At 41.2% G+C, this 19,819-nt stretch overlaps 1 protein-coding gene across 10 annotated transcripts in view; it reads left to right on the top strand.

Moving 5' to 3' along the window:
• The window catches only part of CADPS2 (calcium dependent secretion activator 2), a 485,821-nt gene that overhangs the window by 184,625 nt on the left and 281,377 nt on the right, over positions 1-19,819 (top strand). For all 10 annotated transcript variants that reach the window (XM_059711678.1, XM_059711675.1, XM_059711674.1 and 7 more), the window contains exons 5-6: positions 4,935-5,171; positions 12,515-12,636. In XM_059711678.1, coding sequence (XP_059567661.1) covers positions 4,935-5,171; positions 12,515-12,636 — 359 coding nt within the window. The remainder of the gene's footprint in view (positions 1-4,934; positions 5,172-12,514; positions 12,637-19,819) is intronic.

Genomic DNA, 19,819 nt, shown 5'->3' with positions numbered 1-19,819 from the left:
TTTGCCCTTAAGGTATTCTACTGATTGGATGAGGCCTACTCAGATATGGGAGGGCAATCAGGTTTACTCAAAGTCTACTTATTGTAAATGCTAATCATATCTAAAAATTATTGTCACAGCATCATCTAGACTAGTGTTTGACCAAACAGCGGCACCATAGTGTAGCCGAGTTGACATATAAAATTAATTATCTTACTCCTTCATCTACTTTTATGCTTAAAGGTCATCTCCTCATTGAGTCTTTCCCTGGCCACCCTATTTACAACACCTTTACACTCCATGTCGCCATCTGGGCTTTTTCTCCCACCGATCACTTTCTACCTTTTGAAATGATCTCCTTATTTATGATATATGTCTCCTCACAGTAAAATGTAGGCTCCATAGTACAGAGGATTTTTTTAAAATCAGTATATTTGTGGTTACATCCGAAGGGCCTAGAATAGAACATATAGCAGACACTTGGTGATTCAGAGTTAAAGCAGAGAGTAACCCTATTTCTTACGCTGTTTTAAAAGATCGCATTTAACATGTATACTTGTCTGTTTCCAAGAAATAGGTAACACAAGCAAGTTAAATAAGGTTTATGAAGTACTATCAGTAAACCTAAAAGCATTTAAACAGAGTTGTCACTTTTTTTCAAAGAGAAAAATATCCTAGTATAGTCCATTTTCTTAAAAGTTTGAAAATGCTGACAAAATATTTAAGTTTGGTGATTCCTAACAGCCTTCTCATTGAAGTGAATGAAGTGAATGAAGTGAATGATAGTGAATGAAGTGTTTTTAATTAGAGGTAAATAAGAATAGAGAGTATCCAAAGGGAGGGGGGGAAATATATATGAACACAGACAGCGATGTAGTGAAGACCAGGGGACACGTTGGTGGGGGCTGGGTGGAGGTGGGCAAGTGCTTGGGGAAGGGAACGGCAGACATCTGTAATAGTGTCAATAAAAAAAAAAATAATAGATTTTTTTTTCATGTGCCAATGCTATTTGCCATAAAATAAAATCCCAAATATTTGAAAAATAAAAATGAAACATACAAACTTTCAAACTTGTGATATATTTGCCTTTTGCTTTGCTAAAGTATAATTTTTAAAAGGCACAATTATGACTCTTATACAAATATAAAATGAACATACAATGAAGATTTCATTCGATGCATAATTAATGAGCAAACTAGTTAGATGTTAAAACTAGTCCATAATGGGGGGATAAGGACACATATGTAACACCTTAATCAATAAAAAGAAATTTTTTAAAAAAACTAGTCTAAACTGGAGGGTGTTTGAAAACTGGGGGTTTGGGGCAAAGGTAAAATAAGATTAATAGAGATATAAAAGGGATTAATTTCCAACTAGGATTTACATTATAACCATTGGATTATTCTACTCACCAGACACAGATTATTTGCATGTGTTTCAGAGAAATGTCTATTAGGTAACATGTAACTTCACTGTCTGGGAGCTTTAATCAGTAGTAAACAGAAAGTTGAAATAAGCACATTTCCTCAGATGATCCTTGGATGGCCTTTTCCCGCACATTAAAAGGAACTGTCCCCTCAGCTTTTTGCCCTATTTCTGAGTTTTGGATGCTTTTTATGACAGCTAATAAAATTGGTCCGCAAATGTAAAATTCAGTTATTATGGCTTACTTTTTTTTTTTTTCTGGTATGTGTACAGAAAAACCATCCCAAAGCATTATTTTTTTTTCCCAAAGGTAATCAAGGTATTCTGTAACTGTGTACTTATATATATATATTTTTTTACTGTGGAGGCAAACTTTCCATTTTGGAATGTTGCTTAAAACTATAGAGGAGCTTAACCGGTTTAGCTCAGTGGATGGAGCGTCGGCCTGTGGACTGAAGGGTCCCAGGTTCGATTCCGGTCAAGGGCATGTACCTTGGTTGCGGGCACATGCCCAGTGGGGGGTGTGTAGGAGGCAGCTGATCGGTGTTTCTCTCTCATCGATGTTTCTGGCTCTCTATCCCTCTCCCTTCCTCTCTGTAAAAAAAAATCAATAAAATATATTTAAAAAAAAACTGTAGAGGAATGTTGAAAGGATACTTAATCTTCCTTGGGGAGGTTAATTATGCATGTAGAATTTTAATCATTCTGCGGTAATAAATATGCAGTTTAATATTGATTATGTGTAAATTACTGTAAGAGAAACATGTGAAATTTACCTGGGGGAAAAGCAGAACAGGTGGCCTGAGAGTCTGGGACTGAGTTGAAAAGTGACACCAGATGTTCTTCCCATCGTGAGAACGAGCTGGTGCCGGTGAGGCTGAGCCTGCTGCCCGTTGCTGAGCGCACTGGATGTGGTCCAGTCACACAGAGGTGCAGATCTGAGCTTATGTTTTGAATGATGCCACAGGAAACAACAGGGAAGGCATCGGCTTTCTGGAAATTTAGGCAATCATCTGAAAGATGTCTGCTTTGCTCTCACCCCAGCCAGTTGTGTACAGTGGTGGCTATGTTACACTGCACTTGACATTCTAAAGCTCTATACCAGGGGTGGGCAAACTTTTTGACTCGAGGGCCACAATGGGTTCTTAAACTGGACCGGAGGGCCGGAACAAAAGCATGGATGGAGTGTTTGTGTGAACTAATATAAATTCAAAGTAAACATCCTATCTAATAAAAGAGAAACATGGTAATTGGCGTACGACCGATACCCTTTTCATTGGCTAATCAGCGAGATATGCAAATTAACTGTCAGCCAAGATGGCGGCCGGCAGCCAGGCAGCTTGAAACTAACATGAGGCTTGCTTGCTTCAGTGACGGAGGAAACCAACGTTCCCCGCCTGCCGCTGCCTCTGAGCTGGCAGTTTAAGAAACTATGTAACAAATACCGCCAGACTTCAGCCAGCAGGACCGCAACATTGTAAGCAAAGGCCAGAAACCTCCTTTCAGCCGCTGAGGCCTAAGAGCTGGAGCCAAGCCTCAAGGTAAAGCTGGCCCAGAATTAAAAAAAAAAAAAGGAAAAAAGGAGCGTTTGGGAGTTCAGTCACCCCCAGCCTGAAAACAGCCCTCAGCCCCTCACCCAGACTGGCCAGGCACCCCAGTGGGGACCCCCACCCTGATCCAGGACACCCTTCAGGGAAAACCAGCCGGCCCCACCCGTGCACCAGGCCTCTACCCTATATAGTAAAAGGGTAATATGCCTCCCAGCACCGGGATCAGCGTGACAGGGGGCAGTGCCCAAACCCCCTGATCGCCCTGCGGCTCTGTGTGTGACAGGGGGCGGGGCCACAACCTCCCTATCCACCCTGCTCTGTTCATGACAGGGGAAGGCGCCCTAACCCCCTGATGGGCCCTGCTCTGTGTGTGACAGGGTACAGTGCCCCAACCCCCGTATTGGCCCTGCTCTGTGTGTGACGGGGGGTTGCTCCACAACCTCCCCATCGACCCTGCCTTGAGTGTGAAAGGGGACGGCGCCCCAACTCCCCAATTGACCCTGCTCTGAGCCCGACCAGGGGCTGCACCTAGGGATTGGGCCTGCCCTCTGCCACCCGGGAGCAGGCCTAAGCCAGCAGGTCGTTATCTCCCAAGGGGTCCCAGACTGCGAGAGGGCACAGGCCGGGCTGAGGGACCCCCCCTCCCCCCCCCGAGTGCACAAATTTTTGTGCACCGGGCCTCTAGTCATTACATAAAAGGGTACGGTCTTTTTTTTTTTTAAGTTTTATTCATTTCAAACGGGCCAGATCCAGCCCACGGGCCGTAGTTTGCCCACGGCTGCTCTATACCCTCGACCTTTAAGAGAAGAGCTAAGTGTCAGGTTGTCAAAGATTAAAGACAGAGCTAAGAGTGCGAGGAAACCTCATTTGCTGTGTGTGGGAGTATAAATGTATATAATCTTCTCTAAGAACAGTTTGGCAATCTCTCTCAATATCTTACGTAAATATCAACATTTGGAATGTGCTTTTAGTTGAGTGGAAGAAACAAATCTGATTGCAGAGGTAGCAGGATTGAATGGCAATGCTCATGTAATTCAGAAAACATAGAATCTTTAACTTTGGTATTGTTACTTTTTTACCTTGAGCTTTTATCATAAATTGTTTCTTTGCTTTAAACTTAATATTTTCTAAGGCTCGCCAAAACCGGTTTGGCTCAGTGGATAGAGCGTCGGCCTGCGGACTGAAAGGTCCCAGGTTCGATTCCGGTCAAGGGCATGTACCTGGGTTGCAGGCACATCCCCAGTGGGAGATGTGCAGGAGGCAGCTGATCGATGTTTCTCTCTCATCGATGTTTCTAACTCTCTATCTCTCTCCCTTCCTCTCTGTAAAAAATCAATAAAAATATATTAAAAAAAATATTTTCTAAGGCTTTACTAAAAATCTGAATTTATGGATAAGGGATCTTGACACATTGAAAATTAAGCCATTTTAGAAATATGACTGTATTGCTATTTAATATTCTGACCTTGGCTTTTTTTTTTTGCTTTTGAATGCTTATTTATAAAAAGCATAACCTCCAAACAATGCACATGTGTGTTAAGAAGGAAAGATATTGTTAAAAAATTTGTTTCCTAAAAGTCAAAGCAGTGCACAAGGGACATTGTTCTCAGGCCAGATCTCCCAAAAATTTCAAAGCTAACAGTGGCTAATTAAGATTCATCTGTACACTAAAACTTCTTACATGTATATTTTCAGAGTTTGTTTATCCTTTAAGCAAATACCTCATGAAAAATAAAGTTAATGTGGAAATGTATATAATGTTATTCATTTTGTACCATAATGATCTTTAGTAGGGTATGTCATGTACCTTCAGATATAATCAAATTCGCCAGAGCCTGAGGCTTTTAAAGCCTAGAGACTAAAGTAGATGCATTATGTCTACTGTTGCAATTTCTAAGAGTCACTATATGCCAAATGTGTTTTATGATCAACTAGAAATATGACTTGTGTAACATTGTTATTTTAAAAATTTTTTTCAAGGAAAGAAAATTCCCCAAATTCATAACAAAAGAAATGGAGACTATGTATATAGAAGAGTTGCGATCCTCAGTGAATTTGCTAATGGCCAATTTGGAAAGTCTTCCAGTTTCGAAAGGTGGTCCGGAGTTTAAACTACAGAAATTAAAACGTTCCCAGAATTCTGCATTTTTGGACATAGGAGATGAGAGCGAGATTCAGCTGTCCAAGTCTGACGTGGTGCTGTCATTCACCTTAGAGGTAGGTGGCCTCTGTCAAGCTCGCCTCTAATAGCGTAAAGGAGGCTGCAGATCGTTTTTGCTGACCCTTGTGGTAACCTTTCAAATTTAAACAGTATGGTATATATTGAAGAAAGTAAGTTATTCTTCTCTTGCAAGGCCCTCGGGTTGTGAATGCAAATTGATGTAAACTGTCCTTTAAATAAAGCAGCGCCGTTGGGATTAAGTAATCCTATATAAAAGGGTAATATGCAAATGGACGGAACAACCGGTCACTATGATGTGCACTGACCACCAGGGGGCAGACACTCAGCACAGGAGCTGCCCCCTGGTGGTCAGTGTGCTCCCACAGGGGGAGCACCACTCAGCCAGAAGCTGGGCTCATGGCTGGCGAGCGCAGTGGTGGTGGCAGGAGCCTCTCCCACCTCTGCAGCAGTGCTAAGGATGTCCGACTGCCAGCTTAGGCCTACTCCCGTCAGTCAGACATCCCCCAAGGGCTCCCAGACTGCTAGAGGGCACAGGCCAGACTGAGGGACCCCCTGCATGCATGAATTTCATGCACGAGGCCTCTAGTCTATGTAATAAAAGCCTAAGTGACCATTACAGCAGAACAACCAGTCGCTGTGATGTGCACCGACCACCAGGGGGCAGACACTCAGCACAGGAGCTTCCTCCTGGTGGTCAGTGCGCTCCCACAGGGGGAGCGCTGCTCAGCCAGAAGCTGGGCTCACGGCTGGCGAGCGCATTGGCGGTGGCGGGAACCTCTTCAGCCTCTGTGGCAGTGCTAAGGAGCAGCGAGCAGGTGGGCAGTAACGAGCGAGGGGTCCCGGACATCCCCCAAGGGGTCCTGGACTGTGAGAGGGCACAGGCTGGGCGGAGGGACCCTCCTCCTTAGTAGAGCCTCTTAGTCTATAATGATCTATACTAATAAAAGAGGAATATGCTAATTAGACCGGGAGACCTCCGGGCATCCTTCTAGACCAGGGGTGGGCAAACTTTTTGACTCGAGGGCCACAATGGGTTCTTAAACTGGACCAGAGGGCTGGAACAAAAGCATGGATGGAGTGTTTGTGTGAACTAATACATGTTAGCACTGCTGCTGGTGAAGGAGCGGAGGGGAGAGCAAGAGAACCCTCCACTCTTTCGGCTCTGCGGGCTGGATAGAACAGCAGAACGGGCCAGATCCGGCCCGTGGGCCGTAGTTTGCCCACGGCTGTTCTAGACAAAGCCATGGTGGTGGGGCCAAGGCAGAGGCAGTTAGGGGCAATCAGGATGGCGGGTTGGGGGGGGGGGGGCGTTGGGGGCAAGCAGGTCGGCCAGAGGTGGGCACGGGGACACAGTTGGGGTCAAGCAAGCCAGCAGTGGGGGCGGGAGGGTGCAGTTGGAGGCGAGCAGGCTGGCGTGGCTGGCAGTTGGGGGCAAGAAGGCTGGCAGGCAGAGTGGTTAGGGGCCAAGCAGGCAGGTGAACGGTTAGGAGCCAGCGGATCCGGATTGCGAGAGGGACATCCCCCGAGGGGTCCCAGATTGGAGAGGGTACAGGCTGGGCTGAGGAACATCCCCACCCACCCCCACCCCCCATGCACGATTTTGTGCACTGGGACACTAGTAAAAGCATAATATGCTAATTATACTGGATGTCTTTCTGGATGACCTTCCGGACGAGCCAGGGCTGCGAGGGAAGCCCGGGTTCCCAGTGCCAGAGGGAAGCCGGGGGAAGGAAGGCCTACCCTTGTGTGAATTTCGTGCATCAGGCCTCTAGTAAAAATAATAAACGTTTTGCCCTAGCTGGTTTGGTTCAGTGGGTAGAACGTCGGCCTGCAGAATGAAGGGTCCTAGGTTTGATTCTGGTCAAGGGCTGTGGGCTTAATCCCCAATTGGGGGCATGCAGGAGGCAGCTGACAGTGATCCTCTCTCATCATTTATATTTCTCTCCCTCTCCCTTCCTCTCTGAAATCAATATATATAAAACGTTTTGAGGCCAGTCATCTTTGTGTCAGCTTAGGCTAGTCTGTGGTTATTATTAAATGAAATACCAAAGCACACTGGATTTAAACATATAACTGCATTCTCTAATATTGGGGAATTCCTCTCAGGCTTTCAGTTAGCCTTTTTTTAAAAAAAAAAAAATCTACTTCCCCTTTGAGATTACCTGTCTAGAATCAAATTACTTAAAGCAGCTGTACTGTACAGTGTTGGGTGCATATAGGTGATGAGAAGCGGAGAACTCTTACGCTCCAGAGCACCCAGTTTCATTAGAGGTGCCATCAACATTACAAAGAATTGAAACAAATGTTATGCCTTTAACACTGTGTCCTCCAAGACCTCAGTTTCTTCCCTCCCACGCAAATCCCTGGAAACCAGGTCCTGATACTGACTGGCATTACAGCCGCCTGTCCTCACAATTACATTTCTCCTTTGCCAACCTCTGTATACGGACTAATGCACGTACGTGTCTATGGATTATATATAACACACATGCACCCTAGTGATAGCAAGCTGACACTTATAGCTCTCTCAAACATGACATTAAAGCTCCCTCCTTGCTTCTATTGTTACATCCTCTCTCTGGTTTCCAGTGCTGCTATTTCAGTTTGCTGAGTGACAAAAAAAACATACCCTGGAGTTTTAGGAGGCACAGTTTTACATTTCTTTTTTGAAAGATTCCTACACTCAGCTTGCTTACTTTATGGCAAAAAAAAAAAAAAAAATCAGAAATCAGATCTCTGTTTTTTGTTGTTTTTTTTCTCCACTTCTGCATCTCTAAGATAAACTTACGCTTGGGAAAAACAGCAGCTGCCTCTCACTTTCTTAACTTCCAGACTAATGATTTTTGTTGGTTGATAGATTAAATTTCGTTTCAGAGTAGGAATAAGACGTTTTCTTCTGACACAGGACACAGTCTGGGATTACTTCATGACTTAGAAGTGGCTTTGCTGCGTGTTAGATTTCTTCTCAGTCTTTTTAGCCTCTTAACCTAAGGTTGTTTACTTTGAAAGTACAAAGTGGATTTCCTTCTTATTCCTCCATAGGTTTCCTACTGACTAACATGTAAAATGCCAACACCCCTCCCCTCCCCCCACTTGTATAGGTTTTTGTACTTAATGACAGCATAACTTTTTCTACGAGTTTGATACTTAAATTCATTAATGATAAAAATAACATGTGAAGAAAATTATTTTTTGTAATGGCTAAATATACCATGACTTCTATAAGCACTTAGAACTGAAAACAGTTCAAAACATTTTCTCTGTCTAAAAATCTCAGATGCTGTGAATTGGTGCTTAAGTGAAACTAAGAATTATTATTCTGAACTTTGCTGCCATTATGTTAAATGGGTCTGTTCAGTTAACAACAAAATAGCCTTAGGGAATACAAGTTAAAACAATTCTGCACGGTATAAAAAGCTTGCATATTCGTAAAATTATTATTATTTTTAATATATTTTTATTGATTTCAGAGAGGAAGGGAGAGGGAGAGAGAGATAGAAACATCAATGTTGAGAGAGAATCATTGATCGGCTGCCTCCTGCATGCTCTCACTGGGGATGAGCCTGAAGTCCAGGCATGTGTCTTTGACCGGAATCGAACCCGGAACCTTTCAGTCCACAGACCAACACTCTATGCACTGAGCCAAACCAGCTAGGGCTATAAAATTATTTTGATATTCTTTATTGCTCTGCCCATAGGAGGCAGATAATTTCCTACGAGAGCACAACACAGATCTATTCCCTGGTGCCCGCAGGATTTTAAGTAGAAGTCACATGTCTTGTAATAAATGGAAACCACATGAAGAGCAGATTACACAGGACTTATCTGTAGGACCCCCTGTGACCCAGGCCTAGCTCACCTGATTAATTATCCCAGCTCATTCTCCCATCCTCCTCCTCAGACCCCGGATTTAGCCCAAGAAACTCTGAAAGGCAAGCGGTTCATCCAGGTTAAGGGCCTCACATATCACCCGGGCTTGGAGTTGGTCCAGCGGAGAAAGGCGTCTTGTTAAAGAACTGAAGTCTGAGTCTAAGGAACACGTGCAGATTTGAAAAACTTTTCCAATTTTATTTTTCAGTTGCTGCCCACTCCTCCCTCCTCCCACCACACCTTGTTTCTTTACCTAGCTTAATCTTTCCCACAGCTCTTATCACCTGACATATTTAGACATTTGTTATGTGTTTTCATTCCCTGACTTTTTCTACTTAGAATGTAAGTTGCAGGAAGGTAAGATATTTTTGGTGGTTTTTCCTTTTGGTTTGTTGAAGCATATAGCAAGAGCCTACGACACTCACTGGACTTGATAAATATTAATTTAATTAGGGATTTTGGTGGCACCAAAAAGCATCAGTTAGCCATACAAGGGTACTGTAGGTCTCTTCATCCATGAAGCCTTCAGAGAGAATAATAAAGCAAGAGATAAGCTAACCCACAAAACCAGAAGCCATAGAATGGTATGTCAAAATTACATATTCAAGTAAAGCCAGGAAAGCAAACGTTCATCTCTGAAGTTATGTTATGAGGGAAAGTGGGACATGGCATGGCCATAGTGGATGTTCACACAGCGTGTTTTCATTAGATTAGGCTGGCAGACCTGACTTCCTCTGTATCTGGAGGTACACATCCCCTGTTCACCATACTGCCCACGTCATTTCCTCACAACCTACCCATGTGTGAGTGCCCCATAACACTTTGGCAATGTGTTCCTCAGAAGTGTTTTCTAGTTTCATGTTTTGTATATGCCTCCCTCCCTTTTGTCTCTAGGATAACTTGGTCTGGTTCAGCCTTATTATGTGAGTCACAGAGAGATCAGGGAAGAGGAGATGAAACAGAACTGTTTTATTTTCTGTAGTTCCATTATCACGTTTTCCTGGGAATTGCTTTGAGACAGTTACCTAAATTAGGTTAATTTAATGGTCCATAGAATTAATTCTTGGCTGTCTTCTGTATCATTAATGATTCAAACTGGCTGTGTGTGGCTTTTTTCTTTCTTTCTCATCCTTTTGGCAATTCTGTCTGTAGAATTGTTTTATTTATGTGTATGGATTCATAACAGAAGTGACATCTTTTGGAAGTGGCAATTCTGCAGGATAAAACACCCCCTTGCACAGATGGGTGTATTGTTCTGAGGGGCGGAATGCGGTTTCATAAGTTGGATGTTTTAGGAGAGTCTGTTTACAGCAAATTGTAACAAAGGTGACAGAAATAGTGTCAAGCAGATGCTTCCTTCCTTCTCTCTCGCACTTTGGCTGTTAAACACATCACAGAGAGATGCAGTGCAAGCAGTCCCGTGCCCCACTATGAACCAAGGCCGTCAGGATTTCTAGATTTCTCTTGTGGGATACAATTCTCCTATTTCATACATTTTAAGTGACCCTCCAAAATTTTTATCATTGAATTAAGAAGTCTTTAGAGTCCTGGTGGTAAATTAATTGATATGGTTATAAATTTCATTTGTCTCAGCTTCTGGTTATTTTATTTCCGTTCTAATGAGTTTCAGTATTACTAACATAGTAAATTTGATTATTAAAAATACATAATTTTTTGTTTTATTTTTCTTAAACAGGATTTAGTATTTTACCCCAACTTCCTTGAGTATTAGAGCAGCTGTGACAGATAATAGCTGTTCTTCATTAATTCTCTTAGTCAGTTTTTAGTTAAGTCCTTATTTTTTATTCACATGTTGCTATGCATTTCAGTGTGAAAAAAATGAGAAAAGGCTTGGTTGAGGAAGGAAAGTGGTCCTGAATTTGATCTTTATTTTTTCGTGATTGGTTTTCCATATATTTTTATGGAAAAACAAAGCAATATGCATTTGTATTTATAAACATGACACTTCTGTTACAGCAGAGCTGAAAGGAAAAACAGTTATTTTAAGATGGTTTGTTTCTTTGAGAGCTTGGTCTTAAGGTTCATATCACAATTCTGTGAAAAGTATTATGACTTTAATCATGTATTGAGTGATCAAATAAGTGATATAGAGAATGTTTTGGTGAAGATTTTGGTTGCTGTATAGCATTAATGCTATTAATATTGCATATACAAGTACGGAAATGAATGTGCATATATGGAAATGCCATTGAGTATATTTTATAAATTAAAATTTGGGAATTTAGGGAACTTCATTATTCAAGTTTGATGGGGAAAAAACTGTGGCAAATAATCGTATTTTGTGTGTACATCCAGCAAGAATCTTCTAAGATTGGCAGCCTTTTATAAAGGTACTAGAGGCCCGGTGCACAAAATTTGTGCACTGGGGTGGGGTGGGGGTGGTGTCTCTCAGCCCACCCTGCACCCTCTCTAATCTGGGACCCCTCGGGGTATGTCCAACTGCTGGTTTAGGCCCACAGGGATCAGGCCTAAACCGGTAGTCAGACATCCCTCTCCCAACCGCTTGCCTGCCTGCCTTCCTGGCCACCCCCTAACCACTCCCCTGCCAGCCTGATTGATGCCTAACTGCTCCCCTGCTGGCCTGATCGCTCCCAACTGCCCTCCCCTGCCTGCCCGGTCACCCCCAACTGCCCTCCCTCTCCTGCAGGCCATCTTGTGCATGGGTGTGACTGTCAATTTGCATATTACCTCTTTATTATATAGGATAGAAAACATACTTGAAACATAGTTTCCCTTCCCTCGGGAATTATAGCTCCATAATGTAGTATCCGTGTCTGCGCCCTTCCCCAGTGCACTGCATTAATCTAGTGTATGCCTTTCATGGGTGGAAACTACCTTTTCCTTTGCAAGTTAGTATTAAGATGTTTAGTGGTGTTATATTTTTCATTATTTTGATAATGTTATAAAATGGCCATAAAGAAAATTCTTTGGTAAATACTTTGTATAATAGTTAAAATTAAAGAGTTTAATTTTCTTTAGAAAATTCTTTCATAATGTCATCTGAAATGAGTGAGAATAGAAAATTTCTGATGCTGTCACATTGACATCAGTGAATTGGTCTGATGGTGACAGTGTCTGCCAGCAATACATATTATAACACTTTCTGTGGAACTCAGCGTGTACTCCTTTTATCAAATGCACTGACTTTTCATTTGTAATTTTGTTTTACTGTATAAAGAGTTGCTGTAATTGTTTAAGGATCTGAGTTTAAATCTCACTTGATTCACTGGGAGTTATATTTAGAGACTTAACCTTATTACTTTAATTGTTGTCAGGCAATAGCTCTTCAGATGCTCAGAATGATTTTTTACCATCCCTAACATGAATAGAGGGGCAGTAAGTAGAGGGATTCTTGGGAAGACAAAATTCCATTTATGTTACGAGAAAATTTTTTCAATTGGTCTATCTAGTTGTTTATGCTGCGGTCTCTATCAATAGCTAAACACTGTCAACTTGACATATCATTTAACATTTTTCTTACCCTTAGATTGTCATAATGGAAGTGCAAGGTTTGAAGTCAGTCGCTCCCAATCGAATTGTTTACTGCACAATGGAAGTAGAAGGAGGAGAGAAACTGCAGACAGACCAGGCGGAAGCCTCAAGGCCACAGTAAGCCAGCTAAAAACCATGTGTTTTTCTTTTCCTCCCAAAGGAACAGGCTTTTACCGGTATTTGCACAGTTGTATGGTTTGACACTCTGAAAGGTTTACTTGGCTAGCTTTGTGTCAACTATATTAGAGTCAGTGTGTGCCTTTCTGGATAATAATGTTACAATTAGAACTGTAGCAGAATCCCCTGTAGTACAAACAGAAAATCCAACATGCAAATGTGAAGGTATAGTAGCAATAAAAGTCATTTATATAGCATGTGCTGTCATTATATGTTATTTCAAAGAGAGTACTTCATCCTATTTCAGTTATCAGAATTATAATCCAACTAGAGGCCAGATGCACGAAATTCATGCACTCGGGGGGAGGGGCACCCTCTCACAGTCCAGGAGCCCTTGGGGGATGTGCGAATGACGGCTTAGGCCCACTCCCTGTGGGCATTCGGACATCCTTAGTGCGGCCATGGAGGCAGGAGAGGCTCCCGCCACCGCTGCTGTGCTCACCAGCTGTGAGCCCAGCTCAGGGCTTCTGGCTGCCTGTGGGAGCACACCGACCACCAGGGGGCAGCTCCTGCATTGAGTGTCTGCCCCCTGGTGGTCAGTGCGCATCATAGCGACCAGTCATTCTGCCGTTCAGTCGATTGCATATTAGCCTTTATTATATAGGATAGCACTTCTATTTCTGTATATAAGAGCTCTGTGGTGAAGTCGAGGGAGCTACCATGATTGTGAACAAGGATTTGGAATGCTTTAGGGGTAGGCTTGAGTTAGAGAACCTGTTAGTAACTACTGTGCAGTTATCAGAGGAAAAGCTGTTCTTTGCTGGCTGTTTTATGTTTCAAATTATGGGGATGAGTTTAATTAAGTTTGGAAGATGTTCAGTTTAGTTGATTTCAATATGGGAAACTTCAGTTTCTGGTAGAAATAGCGAGACTGGCCTGAGGAATTCAAATGAAACTTGCGTGGCCTTCATTTCTACACTAACTAACTTTAGAAATAATTTCTCTTTCTTCCACTTAAACTTTATTCAAATTTTCTTGCAGGATTTAGGATTTTAACCTTCTTACAGAATCAATATATGTGGCCTGTTCATTCTGTTGAGGTTCTGGGTAGACACTGGTTATACCCCAAAGAGGAAGGTGAACAAGAAACTCATTTTCTTTAGGACAGGCACAGGCTAAGGGGTGGATACAGAGGGTTAAATGGAACAGGAAGATGTGTACAGAATCTTAAGGGATTGAGCAGAAGGAAGTTGGAACTTCTCACCTGGCCTTACACACCCCAGCAAGTCTGTCCCTGACCAGTCTCATTAGCTCTGGGACCTCACCTTGTCCCTTTCTTCCCTGGTCCACTATTACTCAGCCACCCTGGACTCCATGAAGTTCCTCAGATGTGTCCACCTATTTTCAACATTGCGCCTGCTTTTCCCTCTAGCTGGAGTCATCTTTCCTTTTATCTTTTCTGGCTGGATCCTTGGTAGCGAGAATCTTAACTTACACACCACTTCCTGAGAACAGCCCTTCCCTTTGGTTCATCCAACAGGAAGCAGGTATTTTCTGGCTCATCACTTTTAAATGTTTACACAAATGTGTGTGTCCTGGCTGTTTATTTTGCATTGTTGTTTTCGTTTCAGAAAAGGGAGTCTTGTCCTATTTGCTTCTATAGCCTAGTGCCTGTGGGCACACATTGAGAATTTGTTAATTCAACTGCTTGAACTTACTTTTAATGGTTATCCATAGTAAATATTTAACAGTATGGTGTTGACTCCTGCGCCATGTAGAGTTGATTTACAGTGTGACAGTGAAGTGAAATGAATGGGGATCAACAATTCGTTAAAAGGCAAACACCTCCCGAGAGGAGGCTGTGAGAAAGTACATGTGGAGTCAGGGAGTGGTTTGGGGTATGTTTGTTTTAAAGGTCGGCTATTTTAGGATTGCAATGTATATTAGCTATTCACAGAGCAGTGCAACCACAGTCCATTTTGAAACATCTTTGCCACCTTAGAAAGAAACTCTGTACCCTTTACTTTTCAACCTCAAGTCACCTCAGCCCTAAGAAACTATTAATTGACTTTCTGTTTCTATAGATTTGTCTATTCTGGACATTTTCACATAAACAAAGTCATATGATATGTGGTCTTTTTGTGATTGGCCTTTTTCACTTAGTACAATGTTTCCAAGATGTATCCATCTGGTAGAATATGGATCAGGAGTTCATTTCTTTTCATGGCTGAATAATATTGTATTATATCTATACACCACATTTTGTTGATCCATGCATCTAGGCCAGCAATTTTCAACCTTTTTCATCTCATGGCACACATAAACTAATTACTAAAATTGCACAGCACACCAAAACATATATTTTTTGCCAATCTGACAAAAAATAGGGATAATTTTGATTCATTCACACCAGATGGCTATTGTATCTGGCTGTTGTCATTTTTTTACTTTGACAGTCTAAGGGAAAAGAGGTCAGTGCCCCTGACCAGTCAGGCATTGCATGGTTTAAAAATTCTTTCCGCACACCTGCTGAAAATCTCTGATCTAGGCTAATGATACTTGGGTAGTTTCCACCTTTTGACTACTGTGAATAATGCTGCAAATTAAACTGAGTGTACAAATATCTGTTTTAGTACTTGTTTTTAATTCTTTTCAGTGTAAAGCGAGCAGTAGAATTGCTGAATCATATATAATTCTACGTTTATTTATTTATTTATTTTGGAGAAGGTTTTCTTTATTATTTTTTGATTGAGATATTACATATGTGTCCTTATCCCCCCATTGGCCCATCCCCCACACTTATGCCCTCACCCCCTGGTGTTTGTGTCCATTGGTTAGGCTTATATGCATGCATACAAGTCCTTTGGTTGATCTCTCCCCTTACCCTCTCCCTCCCCTACCATCCCTCTGAGGGTTGACGGTCTGATCCATGCTTCTCTGTCTCTGGATCTGGTTTTTGTGTTGTTTTTTTTAAATCAGTTTATGTTGTTCATTATATTCCAAAAATGAGTGAGATCATGTGATATTTATCTTTCTCTGACTGGCTTATTTCACTTAGGCTGTTTCCAAATCTTAGCTATGGTAAATTGTGCTGCTATGAACATAGGGGTGCATATATTTCTGATTGGTGTTTCTAGTTTCTTATTTTTTAAAGTATCCACCAAAATGCTTTTCCTAATGACTACACCTTGTTTTCCCACCAGGGTTATATATATGCGAGTCAAATTTCTTCACATTCTTAACAGTGTTTGTTATTTAAATTAAAAAATACAGATAGCTAGCCCAAGTGCCCATCAGTGGACGAGTGGATAAAAAAGTTGTGGTACATTTACATCATGGAATACGATGCAGCTGTTAAAAAGGAGGATCTTTTACCCTTTGAAACAGCATGGAGGGACCTGGAGAGTATTATGCTAAGTGAAATAAGCCATTCAGAGAAAGACAAGTATCACAAGATCTCACTCATTTGTGGAATCTAAAGAACAAAATAAACTGATGAACAAAATAGATGCAGAGACATGAAAACGTGGAACATACTAATAAATCTCAGAGGGACGGTAGGGGTGGGTGGGTGGGTGGGAAGAGATTAACCAAAGAATTTGTATGCATATATGCATAACCCATGGACACAGACAATAGTGTGGTGAAGGCCTGGTCAGGGGAGGGCTAAAAGAGGTAGGTCAGTGGGGAAAAAAGGGTGCAACTGTATAAGTTTCAACAAAGATAAATTTAAAATATATATATACTAGAGGCCCGGTGCACAAAAATTTGTTCACTTGGGGGGGGGGTGGCATCCCTCAGCCCGGCCTGTGCCCATTTGCAGTCCAGGACCCCTTGGGGGATGTCCACCTGTCAACTTAGGCCCACTCCCCGGGGGATCAGGCCTAAGCTTGCAGTCAGACATCCTTCTGGCAGCCAGGGAGCCCTCGGGGGATGTCCGACTAACGGCTTAGGCCCCCAAGGGAGCTGTGATGAGGAAGCTGGGGTGACAGGAGCCACGCTGTCCCGCCCCACCGCCCTGGTTCGGGTCGCACACGGGATGCCTGGGCGGGCTGGCTGATCGCTGCTGCCCAGGTTGCAGATAGCAGGCCCGGATGGCAGCAGGGCAGACGGGATGGCGCTGACCCACCCTGCCTGCAGTATGCAAATTAGCTGCCATCTTTGTTGGTAGTTAATTTGCATATCGTGCTGATTAGCCAATGGGAGGCGTAGCGAAGATATGGTCAATTACCATGTTTGTCTATTATTAGATAGGATGTATAGATAGATAGCTATAGAGATGGACATATGGAGATTAGATATAGATTAGATATATAGATGATTCAGATCTAATCTTCATCCTAGTAAGCGTGAAGTGGTATCTTGTGGCTTTGATTTGCATTTCCATAATGACTAATGATGTTGAACATATTTCCACATATTGTATTAGCCATTTGTATATCTTCTTTAATGATATGTCTATTCAAGTGTTTTTCCCATTTTTAAATTGAGTTATCTTTTGGTTGTTAATTATAAGAGCTATTTATATAACTCTAGATCAGCAATTTTCAACTGGAGTGCCACAAGAATTTTTAAAACATACAATGCCTGACTATTTAGTCAGGGGCACTGACCTCTTTTCCCTTAGATTGTCAAAGAAAAAATTGACAACAACAAAAAGAAAGGGAAAAAAAAAGGTCATAATAATAGAGTCACATCTTATTGGTTATGTAACATAATAAGATTGCACCTGATATCGTTAATTCTTGGTACTAGAATTCCTTACATACATTTTTTAAAAGTCACTTTGGCCCTGGCCGTGTAGCTCAGTTGGTTAGAGCATTGTCTTAATACACCAAGGTTGTGGGTTCAATGCACAATCAGGACGTATATAAGAATCAACCAATGAATGCGTTAGTAAGCGGAACACAAATTGATCTTTCTCTCTCTCATTCCTCTCTGTAAACTCAATCAATAAATCAAAAAAAATTTTAGAAGTAACTTTGGAGCAAAAGAGTAGGTGATTATTATTTATTTTGTAAATTAATCAAAATTATACTTATTTTTGTTGTGCTGCATAATTTTAGTTATTAGCTTAAGTGTGCCACGAGATGAAAAAGGTTGAAACTTGCTGTTCTAGATACTTGACCCTTATCACATATATTATTTTCAAGTGTTTTATTTTATTCAGAGGATCTTTATCTTCTAAATATATTGTCTTCTGAAGCATAAAGTTTTAAAATTTTGATTAAGTCCAATTTATTTATTTTTTCTGTGTTGCTTATGCTTTGTATCATATCTAAAAATCCAGTGCCAAATCCAATGTCACAAAGATTTATCCCTATGTTTTCTCCAAAGACTTCCATAGTTTTATCCCTTACATTTAGGTCATTGATCTATTCTAAGTTAATTTTTGTAAATGATCTGATGTAAGGGTCCACCTTCCCCCTTTTGTGTGTGACAATCAGTTATCCCAACACCATTTATTGAAGAAACTACTCCTTCCCCGTTAAATTTTCTTGATATCCTTTTGAAATCATAGATACATATGTTTATTTCTGTACTCTCAATTATATTCCATTGATACATATATATCTTTATTCTTGTATCACATTATCTTGATTACCAGTTGTAAATCAGGACTCTGCATCTACCAACTATGTTCTCCTTTATAACAGTTATTTTGGTTCAAGTATAAGTCTCTTTTTAAAAAATTCATTTTGTAATTTTCAATTTTAGTTGACATATAATATTATATTAGTTTCAGAGGTACAGCCCAGTGGTTAGACATTATATAACTTGCTAAATGATCATCCCAATAAATCTCGGACCCATCTGACACCATACATAGTTATTAGAATATTATTGACCATGTTTCCTATGTTTACCTTCCCATGACTATTCTGTAACTACCAGTTTGTATTTCTTAATCCCTTTACTTTTTTCATCCATCCCTCCAACTACCCTTCCATTTAGAAACTGAAAAGATTTTCTTTACCTATGAGTGTGTTTCTCTTCTGCTTGTTCATTTGTTTTTTGTTTTTTTGTTTTGTTTTGTTTTGTTTTTATTCAAGTTTTGGTAGATATGTATTTATTGCCATTTGATTATTTACATTTTTTTAATCCTTTTTTTCCTTCTTTTTTAGAAGACCCTTCAACATTTTGTAAAATTCTGGTTTGTGGTGATGAACTGCTTTAGCTTTTTCTTGTCTGGAAAGCTCTTTACTTGTCCTTTGATTCTAAATGATAGCTTTTCTGGGTAGAGTAATCTTGGTCATAGGTCCTTGCTTTTCATCACTCTGAATAATTTTTGCCACTCCTTTCTGGCCTTCAAAGTTTCTGTTGAGAAATCAGCTGACATTCATATGGGCACTCCCTTGTAGGTCTTTAACCTTTTGCATTTTAATTATACTGTGTCTTGGCGTGGGCCTCTTTGGGTTCATCTTGTTTGGGACTCTGTGCTTCCTGGATTTATATGGCTATTTCCTTCAACAGGTGAGGGAAGTTTTCTGTCATTCTTTTTTCAAATAGGTTTTCCATTTTCTTGCTCTCTTTCTTCTCCTTCTGGCATCCCCATGATGCAAATGTTTATAGGCTTGAAGTTGTCCCAGAGGCTTCTTACACTAGCCTCATATTTTTTTGCTGTTCTCATCATTGGATGTTTTTTGCTTCTTTATATTCCAAATTGCTGAATTGAATCTCAGCTTCATCTTCTCTGCCGTTGATTCCCTGTAGTTTATTCTTCATTGCAGTTAGTGTATCCTTCATTTTTGACTAGTTCTTTTTTTATGGTTTCCATGTCCTTTGTTATGCTGTTAAAGTTCTCACTGAGTTTATCTTCTATTCCCCTAAGTTAATTGAGCATCCTTATAACCAGTGTTTTGAACTCTGCATCTGGTAGATTGCTTGTTTCCATTTTGTTCAGTTCTTTCTGGGGTTTTATTCTGTTCTTTCATTTTTGACATTTTTCTTTGTCTCCTGATTTTGGCAGCCTCTCTGTGTTTGTTTTTATGTATTTGGTAGAGCTGCTATGTCTCCCAGGCTTGGTTGAGTGTACTAAGGTAGTAGATTTCCTGTAGAGTCCAGTGCCATAGCCTCCCCATTCACCTGAACTGGGTACTCCAGGTGCATCCTCCCCCCTCCTCACCCCCCTGCTGGTTTACACGGCCAAAAATTATGGGAACTTCTCTTCCTGGCACTGGAA

Source organism: Myotis daubentonii, chromosome 10, assembly GCF_963259705.1.
Source record: "Myotis daubentonii chromosome 10, mMyoDau2.1, whole genome shotgun sequence".
Taxonomy (NCBI): Eukaryota; Metazoa; Chordata; class Mammalia; order Chiroptera; family Vespertilionidae; genus Myotis; species Myotis daubentonii.
The sequence above is the reverse complement of the archived record's forward strand: the minus strand, read 5'-3'. Positions and strand labels throughout refer to the sequence as shown.